General features: G+C 45.4%; 1 protein-coding gene across 2 annotated transcripts in view; it reads right to left on the bottom strand.

Moving 5' to 3' along the window:
• VGLL4 (vestigial like family member 4) overlaps positions 1 to 16,774 on the bottom strand; it is a 97,159-nt gene extending 80,385 nt beyond the window's left edge. Inside the window, exons 1-2 of one of the 2 annotated variants that reach the window (XM_073644508.1) lie at positions 16,448 to 16,774; positions 914 to 990 (exon numbers count right to left, since the gene is read on the bottom strand). In XM_073644508.1, coding sequence (XP_073500609.1) covers positions 914 to 977 — 64 coding nt within the window. In that variant the 5' untranslated portion in view covers positions 978 to 990; positions 16,448 to 16,774. Of the gene's footprint in view, positions 1 to 913; positions 991 to 13,938; positions 14,241 to 16,447 lie in introns of those variants that run through there. The other variant, XM_073644506.1, reaches the window with a different exon arrangement.
• Positions 16,775 to 17,030: the final 256 nt, after the last annotated feature.

Here is a 17,030-nt window from a genome sequence, read left to right as displayed (position 1 = left end):
CCCATGTTAATTATTCAATTCGGGTGTTTTACTCAGCCCCTCGCCCACCCCGGCGTAACACATCCGGCCCCTCGCCCACCCCGGCGTAACACATCCGGCCTTTTGCCCCTGCGGTGTATAAAAAGGCAAAAACTCCCACAGACCGGAAGCAGCTATAGTACCAAAGTGGAGACCAACTCCATATTACGGTCTATGGATGGAGAATCAGAGGGCAAAAGCTCCTGCAGGTGTAACATGTAGGTACTACAATACGTGTGTCCATACATATTATATGTATCATCAAATCAGAATTTAAGGAGCCCATATACTGTGGTCATTCAGCGACCCTCTGTTGTTGGATTCTACCCAGGCAAAGACAAAAATATAACCACTAGACAGATCGGCTGCTGTGTTCGTGATGGCCTGGAGTGACGCCAGCGTTTTTTAATGGAATACCAGTTAGTAATGTATTAAAGTAGTCAAAGCGATAAATGATTTGCACCCGGATTAGCCTTTTAACAGTTGCTGGTAAGGTACATAGCTAAGACTTCACCTCCACCGGTGAGAGTGAATCCCAGGCCTTTATACTAAGGCGCACACAAGCGTTTGGGTTTTTTTTTGCAGTCAGGTTCCGGATAGGATTGAAAAAAAAAATTACAAAATGCAACATTAGGTTCTGAATAAGTGCAGGCATTTTCTCACCAGAAACATAGGGGAGAACATCTCCATAAAAGGGTCACTGAAGAGCAACAGGCACTGCTGTATGCCACAAACACCTTAGCAAATTGCCAAAATCACAATTAAATTCAATTCCAAGGTAAATGGACGTGTGCACACTACAGTCTTGTGTTCTCTCTATATGACCCTCACATCAAGTCAAAAACACGACTATATCCGTGACGTCACAGAGCGAAAACTGAAAACCAATACTCACGTTTTTCATCATCTGCGTGGACTAATGATGCCGCTCTTGACAATACGTCTAATGGAGTCTCCATTCCTGGGAGGACCCTAAAAATATAAAAAAATATATATATTATTGACTATATTCAATAAAACATTACCTTTGTTCTGTGCACAAGTAAATAATTTCTAAGTGGAATCACAAGAAAGATTCATATACTGAGGCTTTGTTCAATTTATGTTGTATACATGTGACTGACAACTGTGATCTAAATTATATATAATATGCATCAAGGTAGATGAGAACATTGACTATATGAATTTTGAACTGCATTACTGTTATATAGACTATACCTATGGAATTTAGAGATACTTTGCACACAAATTGGCCAATTTGTGTGAGCCCATCTGCCAAGACAAAGTGTACCTAGATGTAAACCAACACTCTTACACTAACCTCTCCTCCCAGATATCAGGGGCTTTTTTTATCCAGTGATGAATCCTCCCTGAATTTAAAATTTGTAGAGGTTATCACAGGAGAGGCCAGTTTGATAGTTTAGGTTTTCATATACAGGGTACACCTTGGCATGTCAGCTGGGCTCTCACAAACTGGTCAACTTGTGTGCCAAGTACCTAAATTCTGTAAGTATAGTCTATATAGTTCACACTTCATATATTCATAGTTCACATACAGCAGCGACTGAGTGCGCCAAGATGTATTTTTGTGTGTCATTTTTAACAAATTAGATGGCGGAAGCATGTGGCTTTCACAAAAAAATGTATTCAGCTGTAAAACAAACAAACAAAAAAACTACTTTTATATGCCAGAACTAACAGATCTGTAGCTAGGCTTTTCTTCACCAAGGGCAAAATACCATGGCTCAACCAAAATGGCTTCTTGGGAGCCCCATCGGACATCCAGCGCAAGTGCCCTTCCTCCCGCCATTTAAGAAGGCGTAAAGACTGGTGGTTGTCGGTTTTACTTGTAAACAAAAAAATATTTGGATTTTTCATGTATTGGGGTCGCAGTAGTGGATACTACCTAATGGACATAGCTGCCTTAATAGAGGCACAAAATGACATTTGTATGTGCGAGATACATACTGAGCATGTAAAATCATTCAGGATTACCTGAACTGTGGCATAGGATAAATTGTAGAAAAATAAAAATTGAAAAGTAGCAAAGAGGAACACTTTTTCCAGCTGAGTAATAACCGCACCTGTGACACGCGTTAGCAGGATTAACCAGATGCAATCCTATTGTGCCGGCCACAGAAGCACTAAAACAGGTATTGTTACCAGATTATGGACCATCCAGAAACCATCCAACAGCTCTCATATTCAGTCAACCAGAGCACCGCACGGTAAGACAGTGTTAACCATTTCATGCCGGAAGAATTCATGGAGCAAAGAAGTAAGAAGGGAAAAAAAGTTACATCATCGCAAGCAATCAAGAGGGAATAAACCAGTTGTGCAGCGTCTTTGAAAACAGGGACCCCTGACCTTGGCCCTTCCTACAACAACATCTCATCCAAGCAGAGGAGTGTGTCAATTAATGCAAAAAATGCATTACTGTATAATTAATAAAGCAAGGAACTGAATCCTCCTCACCCATCTATCCGTTCTTCTTAACCCCGGCACGTCTCACTGTTAACAGGTTTTCTTCTAACGTTTTGGGGCGAGGGACTAGCTTTCTGAAGGAGACAAATGAACCACACAATGGCTCTTGAGATCTGTACACCACTAGCCTAGATAGAGAGGACTTCATGCTGAAGCCACCATAGCTTAGATAGCAGTCATAGGAACAGCTATGTCGCCAGACTACCCCATACACAGGAGTCCTCACTCTGCCGAAAGGATCGGTAGACCAAAAATCAGATCCTTATCTCCCCCAACAATCTCTTGGGGGAGAGTCGGGGGACTCCATACACATTAGGATGTCTGCAGAACCTGTTGATATCGACAGGTTCAGCCGACAAAAGTCTAATGTGTAGGGTGGTCTTTAGGCTGAATAATGGTAATGCTACTCCACAGTTTGTGTACATCCATCATGTACTGCACGAAACGCTCCCAACATCTGTTCTACGTGCTTATAGAGTACTGACAACACCGAAATATATGCCAAAAAAATACATTTTTTAATTGCAGTTGGCTTCACTTTATACTACAAATTACAGACAGTCTATGCGAGACACTGGAGGATGGCACTAGGGCTGACACTTCAGAGCTCTGTAGCAAAGAACCTGTAAACACTGTGGTCCTTGCCTAAGGGACCGGCCACCTATGATAGACTGCAGTGGTGGAAGAAAACCTGGGCAACAAGCAGTAAGTAAATAAAAAAATTGCCCCACCCCTCTCATCCTTGAGAACAGAGTGGGTTTAAAAAAAAAAAAAAAAAAAAAAAAAAAAAAAAAAAAACGTAAATTGCAAGTGGGTCATAATCCACATTAAAAGTGGATTTGTCGCAGATTTTTCTGCTATGCATTGTAAAGAGGAAAACGCGCTCTGAAAATCTGCAGCGTGAACGGACATCAAATAAGATTTGCTAAAGCCTCATCCTCTTTGTTTGTCCTTAAATACATTGTGAATTTTCCGTCTGGAACCACCCAGACAGAAAACACACAAAGCATCCTCCACCACATATAAACATTCCCCTAGACATTTCTTTTGATACGAAGTAATCATTATTGGTCACTATAGATTGTAAACCGGACAAAATTATAATCAGAATTCAGAACGTCGTCAATGTAACTACTGAAATGTCGGTCGATTTGTAACTGGAAAAGAATAAAACAAAAAAACATCCAACTCACCACACAAAACAACAGTAGCAAGCAGCAATCACATATTTGGCCATGTGAACAGGATTCCAGTGTGCAGACAGCGCAGCGGCCTCCGCCTCTTGTTTTCCCATAATAAACAGAGGAAAGCACTGGGACACCACGGCTAATGATTGCTTCACTTCCCACATGATACATTCCAGAGATGCATCTGACGCAGAAGGAGCAGTCTGATCACTGCTTACTGGAAGACAGGACTGTCACTGAACTTCCAGAAATTGTTTCCAGAAAGAGAATGTGAAAAATGTAAAGGATTTCATCAATGCCACAAGATGCCGAACAAAGCGAGAGCTCTCAAGGACGACACAGAGGAGGCAGGATTGTTCTCAGGTCAAACCCCAATACTATAGCTTGCACATATGTATGTAGGTATGCATGCACACTACGTCAGACAATTAGTCTGCAGACAGATGAACCCATGGTGTGTAGATCCACGTTTTATATCACCCTACTCAGAATAGCGGACAATCAGCACCATAATCTGGGGACAGCTACTCTGGACAATCAAAAGGATTGCACCGAATACAATAACCATTGTCCATCTCCAGAAAGTATAATGGACAATGCAAACTAAAAAGCCCCCATGGGATTCTGGATTGGTATCAAAGAACAAATCTATAGAAAATTATTTGCTGTTACTCATAAAGCGCCATACATTCTCAATAGCTGTCGGACAAATGAGATATACATGCGTGGGGAAGGAGGAGAACTGCTGCCAGATACATCTTATCTAAGAGGGTCCTCCCAAAATCCCGGTTATCCCCTATCCCAAGTTGCTGATTGCTGGTGGGCTCAGCGATCAGACCCGAACAATCTTGAGAACATATTTCTGAAGGGCCCCAATTTGAAGGAGCTGGGAGGTACACAAGCTCGTCCTCTCCTCCATGCATTGTCTATGGGACTAGCGGAAATAATCGAGCACTGTGTTTTCTCAGACAGTCCCATAGATAATGCATGAGCAGAGGCCATGCGTGAGCTCCTCCGCTTCATCCAAGATGGTTGACCAGCACAGTCTGTTCTCTGGATCGTTACACCGACATAATCCGAATATATTTAACCATCTTTATAACCATAACATTAAAAGAGGTCCTACGATGTAACCAAATGTGCAACAGATGGGGGGGAAATGAGTGCCGCTTTTTAAATTTACAATCCATCACAGTTCCCCAACATTAATTCTGGGGCTCATATGAAGCCATTTAATAGAAGGTCATAGGGAAATAGATTCTAGATGAGAAGTTTATTAGCAAAAACTCCAAAAGGTTCTAGGTTATCACTCAGACCCTCATGAAGATGGAGACAGAGATCGTGCGCAATGACTATCCCTACGAGTCTCTATGGCCAAAGCCCTCACTTGGCTTTTTAACCAAGGGGCAAAAGGTTCAGTTTACAACCCTTAACCAAAACCCCTAACCATGGTATACCCCTGGCATCTCTCCAGCTGCCCCATCCCTGCCTATGGCAGCCCTATTACGGTCTAGAGTCGTTTTAGCCTTAAGAAGGACAGGCTGAACTATCGGCACATGCACGGTCACCTTTATCACTGGGGCATACTACAATTCCTAATATCTTGCATTTGTGACTTGACCTTGATTTATTAGGCTTGATTCTTGCATAAAAAAATTAAAAAAAAAAAAAAAACACTTGTTCTTCCAATCCTCAAGAGATTAGAATATTGTGAGTCTTGTTGTTTGGATGGGTTCCAGCCATGATTCACACACAGAACATCAATGTTTTATATTCCCGGAGATGTGGATGGGATGACAGGCTTACAAAATGAGAATTTGCAGAAATGTTTCTTTATCCTAGCATTAATGAGAGTTGTCAGATTACCAAACTTTCTAGATCACAAGGAGGTCATACTTTCCGAAAAAAGTCAATCCAAACACGTTTTTAGACGACTCATGTATATGGTTGCTTCTGAAGTCTCGTCCTGACAAATCCTTGAAGATCAGACATGTTAGATTTCAATAGGCCTGATCATTTGCTACCCCAGAGAAGGTAAGCAAAAGCTAAAAAGTTGTATATTTTTCCAGTCTTCTCTGTTGAAAACACATGAATACTTAAGCAAACCACTATTAAAGGCCATGTGCCAATATAGCAAGTCATGGCATGAAGTCTGGAAACAAAGTCGGGGGGACCCCTGGAGTTGGTTCTCAGGGTAGAAGAATGAGATTTTTACTAATTTAGATATACCATGCAGCATACCACAGGGTGCAATGCAGAGTTTATAAACCAGATGGCATAAAGTAGACAACGTGAGGACAAGTCCCCTTTGCAAGGAAGTTTTCTATATTAACTCTTTATTTAAAATTTTACAAATTCAGGGGAAAAAAAATAAAAATGTAGATTTGGAAGAAATCTTGGAAAACAAAATAAAAGCGCTACACCCAAAGCCATTTAAGTGAGTGTATTTTTGCCCATTTCAAAAAGTTCTTCATGCTTGGAATATGTCAGCAGCTCCGAGCAGATGGCAAGCAGCGTGTGACTTGGCGAGCGCACAGGGAGCGCTGCAATACCGCTGTCAGGCCACAACAGGATGACGTCCCAACCCATTCACACACAAACCAGTTACGGGTTATTTCAGATATACATAAGATTCCAAATTCTATTACTGGAGAGTCGCATGTTTTAAAAAAAAAAAATTGTGCTTGGAATACACTGTGCTCCCAAAGGGTGTATGTGAGCACAACAAAATTAATTGGAATTATCTGCACATTAATGGGGTTTCCCCAGAAATGTAATTGATCACCAATCAACTGAAAAATGTTTTAGGGACCCCCTGTTCAGACGCTCGCTGATCACAAGAATGGGGGTTCCCATGCGTGATTGCAGTAAGAATGAGAATGGAGCAGCCATCAATGATGCCTGCTGCTGGTACACGAAGATATGACTGTACATTATGTATGTTGTACAGTGAAAAGTGTAAAAAGCAGTAGGAAAGGTCCTGGATGGCAGGTATGTGTTATGGAGACTGTTTTTATGTTGACTAGATATTGGGGGTCCAGGATTTAGGAACGATCAAAAGAGTCTGGGTGGGAAAGGTCACTCCCACACTTCAGTCCGGGTCTTACATGCCTAATAACAGGCAGCTGGCTCAACTCAGCATGTTGTCCTGGAACTGGAGAACGACCGTTCATAGCGGACGGTCTATGCTAGAGTCTGAGAAGTGCCTGTGATACCAAGAGGATGAGACCATTTGATTTACTTTGCCTTACCCGGAGAAAGGACTGTTTTGTTATGCATTTGTGCTGAAGAAAGGCTGTTTTAATTTTTGGAACTGTAAAGTTTCTGAAGAGGAATAAACTTTATTTTGATTTATATATAAAAACCATGTGCCTGTGAGTATCCAAGTGGCTACCGAAGAGGCAAAACCCAGCACACAAAGGAAATGTGTGGTCTGAGAACATCAATGTAGTGATCTGTGGGGCTCCAAAAAAAAAAAAAAAATAGAGCCAAATTATATTAATGAACTGCATGTCGGGCCTTATGCATAAGGCAGAGCCATATGCATGAAGACTATGAACACTATTCAAATTGCCTATAGTCCTGTACTACAAATCGGAGATAGGCACGAGGTACAGAAGGGGCAGATAAACATCTATTAATGCTACATTATAGCTCTGTACGATGTAGGAAAATGTACTTAGCTGTAATATAGCCGTGCACGTGAGGTCTAATTTTTTCTGTCGTGGTGCTGTAACGTACCTCCACATTTTCTGACAAGTCAATTACTGGTCAAAAATCTTGAGGACCTATTGTAAGGGCTCATTCACATCTCAGTTTTTTTGTGTACAAGTTTTATCAGCATTTTTCACAGATAGGGCTCGTACCCATTATCGACTATGGGGCGGTTTACATAGCTTTGCATTTTTGTGGACCACATAGTCCGCAACACAACACGGAGACTTGTCCGATTGTGATCAGAGTCATGGACCAAACTCACCAATGCGAGACTATGGATACCATCCATGACAGTGATCGGAGAAGCTCGAGAAACCTCCAACATTCATAATTTTTTTTCTCCCCATATGAGAAAAACCAAAAGAGTCTGATGGTAAAATCTAACACAGATGAAAATTGAATAAAAAAAAAAAAAACTTGGACAGTTTTGGTTTTTTTTGGCATACGAGAAAATTCATTGATGTCTGAAGCTTTAGAGAATACATGTCAAACTCTGGCCCATGGGCCAAATCTGGGCCGCAACACCTCAACCATCACCTCTATGGGGGGCCCCATCATTCTGCATGGAGGACTATGGGGGGGGGCCCATCATTCTGCATGGAGGACTATGGGGGGGGGCCCCATCATTCTGCATGGAGGACTATGGGGGGGGGGGGGCCCATCATTCTGCATGGAGGACTATGGGGGGGGGGGGCCCATCATTCTGCATGGAGGACTATGGGGGGGGGGCCCCATCATTCTGCATGGAGGACTATGGGGGGGGGCCCCATCATTCTGCATGGAGGACTATGGGGGGGGGCCCCATCATTCTGCATGGAGGACTATGGGGGGGGGCCCCATCATTCTGCATGGAGGACTATGGGGGGGGGGCCCCATCATTCTGCATGGAGGACTATGGGGGGGGGCCCCATCATTCTGCATGGAGGACTATGGGGGGGGGGGCCCCATCATTCTGCATGGAGGACTATGGGGGGGGGGGGCCCATCATTCTGCATGGAGGACTATGGGGGGGGCCCATCATTCTGCATGGAGGACTATGGGGGGGGCCCCATCATTCTGCATGGAGGACTATGGGGGGGGGGGCCCCATCATTCTGCATGGAGGACTATGGGGGGGGGGGCCCCATCATTCTGCATGGAGGACTATGGGGGGGGCCCATCATTCTGCATGGAGGACTATGGGGGGGGGCCATCATTCTGCATGGAGGACTATGGGGGGGGCCCATCATTCTGCATGGAGGACTATGAGGGGGGGCCCATCATTCTGCATGGAGGACTATGAGGGGGGGCCCATCATTCTGCATGGAGGACTATGAGGGGGGGCCCATCATTCTGCATGGAGGACTATGAGGGGGGGCCCATCATTCTGCATGGAGGACTATGAGGGGGGGCCCATCATTCTGCATGGAGGACTATGAGGGGGGGCCCATCATTCTGCATGGAGGACTATGGGGGGGGCCCATCATTCTGCATGGAGGACTATGAGGGGGGGCCCATCATTCTGCATGGAGGACTATGAGGGGGGGCCCATCATTCTGCATGGAGGACTATGGGGGGGGGCCATCATTCTGCATGGAGGACTATGGGGGGGGCCCATCATTCTGCATGGAGGACTATGAGGGGGGGCCCATCATTCTGCATGGAGGACTATGAGGGGGGCCCATCATTCTGCATGGAGGACTATGAGGGGGGGCCCATCATTCTGCATGGAGGACTATGAGGGGGGGCCCATCATTCTGCATGGAGGACTATGAGGGGGGGCCCATCATTCTGCATGGAGGACTATGAGGGGGGGCCCATCATTCTGCATGGAGGACTATGAGGGGGGGCCCATCATTCTGCATGGAGGACTATGAGGGGGGTCCCATCATTCTGCATGGAGGACTATGGGGGGGGGGTGGCATCATTCTGCATGGAGGACTATTGGGGGGGGCATCATTCTGCATGGAGGACTATTGGGGGGGCATCATTCTGCATGGAGGACTATTGGGGGGGGCATCATTCTGCATGGAGGACATCATTCTGCATGGAGGACTATTGGGGGGGCATCATTCTGCATGGAGGACTATTGGGGGGGGCATCATTCTGCATGGAGGACTATGTGGGGGGGGGCCCATTATACTGTATACTGGTTGGCCCACGACTTGGTCCAAGTTTTTTACTTTGGCCCTCTCAGTATTTGAGTTTGACATTCCTGCTTTAGAGGTAGAGTTGGGAGAATTCCCAATGTTCACCTTCCTCTATATAGGAAACTGCAGTCTCCTGAGATTTAATACGACCAAAAGTGACAAGGACTCTCCGTTTAACCTCCGCCGGTAGATAGATGCTCTAGAAACACACTTGGCGTATACGATAGTAGTTGAGTCACAGGACCTTGGTCCAGCAGTAATGTCTGTACTCCGTGGCAGCCGGACCAGAGCACTGTGGACTTTCTACCTGCCCGTATCTGTGGCGCCTATTGTGATTAGTGGGTCACATGCTGTCATGTGGACCAACTAATCAGGGTCTTGCCAATAGTTTTGCTCAACTATATATGGGAGCTTTTCCCGGCCTATAAAGCAAACACACAACTTAAGGAAGCATTTTCTAGCCACAGAGGCCACCATTTCCATGTTCTATGTGATACACAATGCTTATTTGCATGGACTCAATGCTCTTTTTTTTTTATCTTTTGTATAAGCCGGAGACTCATTTGAAGCCCAGACGTGGTCATGCAAATGAGCGGATTTGAAAAAATAAAATAATGAAGAAAATGGTCATTAGTGGACTAGTATATACTAGACAACTCGAAAGACATCTTAATTGCTGCCACATGGAGATGAAACCCTTTTTTCTTTAGCCTGTATCCACTTTACCCTTGAGCAAACACAGGAGGGTCAGAAACCGAGTGCAATAAGGCGGGTTTGACTTTCACCCTTAGGGATCATGCACACGACTGTATTTTTGGTCTTTGTGAAATACATGGATCACACTCAGACCAATGTAATTCTATGAGGCAGTGCACATGAATGATTTTTTTTTTTTTCACAGACCGAATCGGAGTGTGAAAACAATTGCAGTGTGGCGCCCCTGAGGGTTCAGTCGCCACAGAGGTACTGCATCTCACTTCCAGGTAAGGAAGGAGTACAGCTCAGGACCCTAACACCTGCATTCACTACACCACATTTCAGAGGGCAGGGCGAGATTGCTCCTATGGGAGAGCACAGTCCCTGGTCCCTGGCTGGAGTGGGGGGGGGGAACCACAGTAAGGGGGAACCATGTAGTGGGTGTGGGTGAAGAATATAGATCAGGGGAGCACTTCAGTAGCTGTATAAAATAGAGACACCATCTTAGTCCAGAGTTCAGTCAGAGGAGGAGTGGTGACAGGAGCAGAGGCTCTGCACGAGCTCTGCTCCAGAGGCGGGCCTAGTCAGGAGGCCTGAGCCTGGAAGGAGAAGAGAGGAGAGGGAGCAGGAAGGCTCCAGGAGAAGAAGGGATCCCAGGGGTACGGGCAGTGCTGGAGGCCACCTGTACACCCGAATCTGCAGGGAGGTGGAGGAGTCAGGCCAGAAGAAGGGAACCGGGTCCCTCAACTAGTGAAAGATTGCAAGTCTTAGCTAGAAACCGGAGGCTGCAGTACTTTAAGTCCTGTAGCCACAAGTCCAATCCAATCTCACCGAGAAGGTAGCCAAATAGGACCCAGGGGACGGAACATACGTCGCCCGCCAAGGCCCGAGGGTACCGGATTGGAGTCACTAGGTGTGAGGTGCAGGGAAGAGGCCAGAGAAAGGACACAGAAGGGGGTCCTGCTAAGTACTCCGGAGCTATCTGGGGGTGGACTGAGCACCTCACTGAGTACGCACAGCACGACGGGGGAGATTGCTCTGGTACCTGTAATCTGGACTGCAACAACCGTGAGTAAAGACCCTAGGACTGCACTATCTCGTCTGTGTTCCTTGCTGCGCCATCCCTCACTGCACTATAATGCCCAGCACAACCACCATCATCCACTCACTGCCCTGAAGCTAACTCTTCCTGTGGGGAGTTATACCATCAATGCTGCAAAACCACCAGCTTCAGAGGACTGTTCCGCAGTGGCGGCCCCCTTTAGCCGCATTCCACAGGTGGCGTAGTCGGACATTATAAAAACCTATACATATCATTCCCCTTGGATTGACCACCCTGGGTCACCGCCACAGTGACTACAACCCCCAGCTTCTACCGGCCCGGCACCGGGTACCCCACGGCCCAGGGGGCGCGTCAGCAGCATGCAATGGGCACGCACCAAAGTAATAATGTTCCGATGGATGATACCATCTAGGCCATGTTTCATCTTGATATAAATGTAAAATCGCGATAAGAAACATGACAACAATATCTACCACCTCTGACCTCCAGGGGCGAAGATATCCTGTAAGTTGGAGATCTCACAAAATTCTGAAAGATCCAACACATCCCACAAACCAGCCCCCACATGAGCTCACCAAGGGGAGGTATGTGGGAGTAAATTTGATCTAATAAAAAGAAAAAATTGGGTTTGGTCATTTGTCAGTCGTGGAAGGAACAGCTTGCTGTAGTTCTGTCCTTTCCCTGTCCATCACTTGTGTCAGTCAATTGCGTAATTTTCCTGACGATTAGAGGCGAGGCAGCGGAGTTGCGTTCCCTTGACAAACTGGCGACAGCAGTGGGATCCTGGGAACTGGTGGCAGCGGTTAGATCTGTAAATCTTTGACAGATCCCCATAGACTTCAATGGCGAGTCTGATCGGCAAAATGGATGAGAACAGGACATTCTCAGAGTCTCACCAATCAGAGACACTGATCCGATTTTAAAACTAATGGTTTAATGGATTAATGAAAGTCTATGGGTCTGTGTGCTGTCTGAAAAACAAGAAAACAGACATCAAAGGACGTGTCACATGGATGTGTGAATGTAGCCATGAACAAAACAAAAAAAACAGTCAGCTATAAGTTAGGGGAGGCGGATCTCAGTCCAAAACTCTTAGGGGCTGATGCATCAAAGTGTTTAAGCGTAAAACACTTTGAAAAGTGGCAAAATGTTTGCGCAATGCGAAGTTGCATAAACATTTTGCAGCTTTTGGTGTTTTCAAGGCAGGATTGTCCAGTGAGAAGAGCATGGGTGAGTCTTACACCAGAAATTTTACTCCAGTCCCTGACTGGAATAGCATTTCTGGTGAGAAGCACAGAGGCGCACACCTCTGAGAAGATGCATAGAATTCATTAAGTGGAGTGTTCACCTAAGGCCACGTTCAGTATTTGGTCAGTTTTTTTACCTCAGTATTGGTAAACCAAATCCAGGAGTGGGTGATAAATACAGAAGTGGTGACGTGTTTCTATTATACTTTTCCTCTGATTGTTCTACTCCTGGTTTTGGTGTACAAATATTGGGGGGAAAAATGCACCAAATACTGAATGTGTGAAAGTGGCCTTAATGAATTTGGTGCATCCAATGCCCCTTGTACGTCAGTCTCAATGAGTCGGTCCCTTTTTTTCGAGTGTGAACTGCATCAGGAAACGCTCCTTTTATGTCGCAGATTTTCTACACCTATTAGCTAAATTAGGTTACTGGCTGTTTTACATGGGTTTTTGTCTCTTTTTGCTATGTCATGTTTTAAATAAAGCTACTTTGTGTTTGATACTTCCTGGTATATGACTTTTGACAAAACTTTATTTATATACAGTCATGAGTCGTTCACATGCGTTTTTTAACGCATTTCCGCAGCGGAGATGCCCTAAAAGCGCATATGCATTTGAGTTGGAAAATCTGTAAGTAAAAAAAAAAAAGCATTTCTATGGGGAAAATCTGCACCTTAGGCCACGGCTCCACTATCAGTATTCGGTCAGTATTTTTTCTCAGGAGTGGGAGATAAAACCAGGAGTGGGTGATAAATGCAGAATTGGTGACTTGTTTCTATTATACCTTTTCTCTGATTGTTCCTCACCTGGTTTTGGCTTCCACTCCTGAGAAAAAATACTGACCGAATACTGACCAAATACTGATAGTGGGGCCGTGGCCTTAAACTCAACATATTCGCAAGAGACGTTGGCATGTTGCCAATTTCCAAAACGCACCGCAGGTCAGGTTACACCGCAGTGAAAAACTCATTGTGTGAACTTAACCTTATTCTTTTCCAGAAGTGGTTTTGAATGATTTTCTTTTGCAGTGTTTTGATTGGACGGTGGCCTATATTTTTTTCCCTTAAACTTTTTTTTCCCAAAAACTTTTTGGAAAAGAGGAAAAAAAAAAAACTCCCCATATTAACAGCAAAGTACAATTCCCACAGAAATTAATCAGAAGAGTTTTTTTGAGCGGATCCACTGCAATATGAAAAATTCCATGTGAACGCAGCCTTAGTACTTATATACGGATAAGGGGGCAGGGGCAGGTTTGGCAAAAGAAGGTTTGGCTTTTAAATCCTGCACTGGGCATTGTTCACAGATAGATCCAGCGGCAAGTAGTGCAAGTGCTTCGGCCATCCCCCAGCACTTCACCCTGGTACATGTACAGACAGACAGGAGGCACCCAGGACTTACCAGGACATACAGCACCACAGACAAAAACAAACAACTTCTCTCCAACTTCCTTCATTCAGAGCCAAGGATCCCAGCAGCAGCAGAGGCAGCCCTCCCCCACAATGCGCAGGCTGCACACTGATTGCTGCCTCCCCCTCCTTTCTTCCTCCTCCAGTGACATGTGAAAACCTCAGGCAGCCTTTAACTTCAGACTCCTGGCAGTAGAGTAACCCCCTCCTGGCCAGATGACCTCCAGTCTAGACAAATAGGACAGGGACTGCAAACTCCACCCAGGGCTGCAGGTGGTGCCCTTCCTCAATGACGCGCCATGGCACATGTCAGGAAGTAACAGAATGCAAAATGCAGAACGGACGGCGGATAATTCTATATATACCGCTGCATGATGTCATATGCACTAGTGGCAATCAATAGCTGCAGGAGACAAACGATTTAAAGGGCTTGTCCTAAGACTGCAGGGGGCGGGAGACAATTATTATTGAATTGGCACAAAAATTGTTGCAAATACCCAAGTCAAATTTTTTTGGGGGGCGGCTTTTTTTCTCCAGTTTTCGCGCCAAAATGTAAAAAAAAAAAAAGACAAGAAAAGGAAGCACGGTTAATCTTTTTGAGTAATGTACGACATTTAAAATTACAAAGTTTGCAAAAAACTGTTGAATGTTCTAGATAGGTCATAGCGGTCTTAAAAAAATAAAATAAAATGTGGAGCGCGTACATTTATTTTGCAACTTGGTTGCAATTTTGCACATTACTATTCTATATTTGACACATTGGTTTCAGACTGATCTAACATTAGGGAGTGCACTTACATTCGTGAAGATTGCGCTAACGCATTTTGCGCCAAATATTGAGAGCCAGAGATGAACTGAGTAGTCTGAGGGTATGTGCCCAAGTAGCGTTTTACAAGCGTATTTGATGCGGAATTTCCGCAGCGGAAACGCTTGTAAAACGCTTGGTAATCCGCACCCCATGGTCCCCAATGAGAATCCGCAAGTTCCGCAGCGTTTTTGATGCGCACAAAAATCCGCAGCATGTCAATTAATTTTGCGTTTCCGCATGCGGAATTGCCTTTGCAATGCAATAAAAAACGCAAGGCTATTCTGCATGTCGAAAACGTGCGATAAACGCCTGCGAAACTCCGCATGCGTTTTTCCGGGAAAGGACATGCGGAAATGAAGCGCAAATTTTCCACTTCATTTCCGCAACGTGGGCACATAGCCTAAGGATTTGGGGTAATATGCCATTTTTGATTAACGTGGGGCGATCAGAATGGAGCAAAAAGATTCCCGCTGCTATGGTGTTCAATTCTGCACCCCTTGATCTTACATATCATATCATTATGTCACAGGGGTCTAGTAGGTGATGAGAGCACCCAACATGTCAGCTGTAGAGGTGGAAGGTGGTCACGAGGTGCAGGACAAGACATCAAACTTTTTGCTCAACTCTAAGGCTAATGGTTCCGATTCATCGTTTCTCCACTTTTCTGGAGAAAGTTGCTCCCTTTCTTAATTATTATGCTTTGCTTATACAGCGCTGTCATATTCTGCAGCGCTTTACAGACATTATCATCACTGTCCCCATTGGGGCTCACTATCTACATTCCCTATCAGTATGTCTTTGGAGTGTGGGAGGAAACACGGGGAGAACATACAAACTCCTTGCAGATGTTGTCCTTGGTGGGATTTGAACCCAGGACCCCAGCGCTGCAAGGCTGCTGTGCTAGCCACTGAGCCACCATACAGCACTAGCCACTGAGCCACCAGATTAGCCCAATTAGCTTTTCCTGGTGAAATATGTGGAAGTGTCAAAAAAAATAAATCTGTGCTGGGATTTGATGCAAATTTCAGTACAGAAATCTCTGCAAAATTTGTGATTGTGCTCGAAATATATTTTACAAATTTATTTATTTTTTTGAATTTTAAATAAATATAAAATTAAAATAAAAAAAATTGCAAAATACTCTCTGACTATGGGATGTCCCCTTTCTCCTCCATGGCAGATCTTTGGCTGGTGGACCTGGTACTTTGACAACCCATTGATTTTATCTTAGTGCCATTTGTCACCTTATTTCCAGCCTCCCTGCAAGGAGCTGTCAATCAATCACCCCCAGGAATAATAGTCGTCAGGTGTATGCCCCTAAAATAATTGGTCCTGACCAACGGACGCTTATAAGTCAGAACCTGCTGAGATTGGGATGAGAATGAAGCATTTAACCACTTATTGTCCCCAAAATGCTGCAGTACTGCAGATCTATAGGGTGAAGGGATCTGTAAATGGGGCATGAAAAAAAATGAAATATTACAGTAATGGTGCATTGATCAACATAACAGAGATCTGATATTTCACAGGGTAGATAGATGCATAGATAGATAGATAGAAGCCAGCTCCCAGGAACTGCAAAGTCTGTGTCCCAGGCAGAATAACCCAGTGAGTGTCAAGCCCTGTACACACAGTAATGTCAGCTCACAGCTCTACCTGCAGAATACACACCACACATGTACACACAACTCACCAGAGCAGCAACTTTGGCCTGACCCGACGTGCTGGAGTCAGGAGGGGAGCAGTCACTGCAGGAATCCACCAATAATCGGGGGAGTTGCAAATTTCCAAGCAAACTGGTGATTTAAAGGGGTGATCCGTGCAGAGGTAAGAATGCCGCGGACACCGCGTTCGTACTCTCCTGGGTGCAGCCTGCTGAGTGACAGACGTTTCGGGGGGCTAGTGAGGGACCCCAGTGAGCTCCTTGCTGGGGGCTGCGGGGACCCCGGGAAGCTCCTGCACAGCGCCGCGCTCCGCACAAGGAATGTGAGGAATGATGGAATTCTCTTCCTGGCAGGTGGGCAGCACAGCGCGCGCTGATTGGTGGAGCGCCTGGTGAGGTCAGCATATATTTGCATAATGAGGGCGTGACGTACCAGGCAGCTGCTGCAGCAGGTAGCGCGGGGAGTGTATGGGGCAGGGGAAAGTGACGGGACCCGAGGGTCAGTGCACGGGGAGTGTGTATGGGGCAGGGGAAAGTGACCGGACCCGAGGGTCAGTGCACGGGGAGTGTGTATGGGGCAGGGGAAAGTGACCGGACCCGAGGGTCAGTGCAT

The sequence above is a fragment of the Phyllobates terribilis genome, unplaced genomic scaffold (assembly GCF_046119375.1).
Source record: "Phyllobates terribilis strain yellow unplaced genomic scaffold, ASM4611937v1 Scaffold_8__6_contigs__length_399053987, whole genome shotgun sequence".
In the NCBI taxonomy this organism is placed as follows: domain Eukaryota; kingdom Metazoa; phylum Chordata; class Amphibia; order Anura; family Dendrobatidae; genus Phyllobates; species Phyllobates terribilis.
This window is presented reverse-complemented; position numbering and strand designations above follow the sequence as displayed.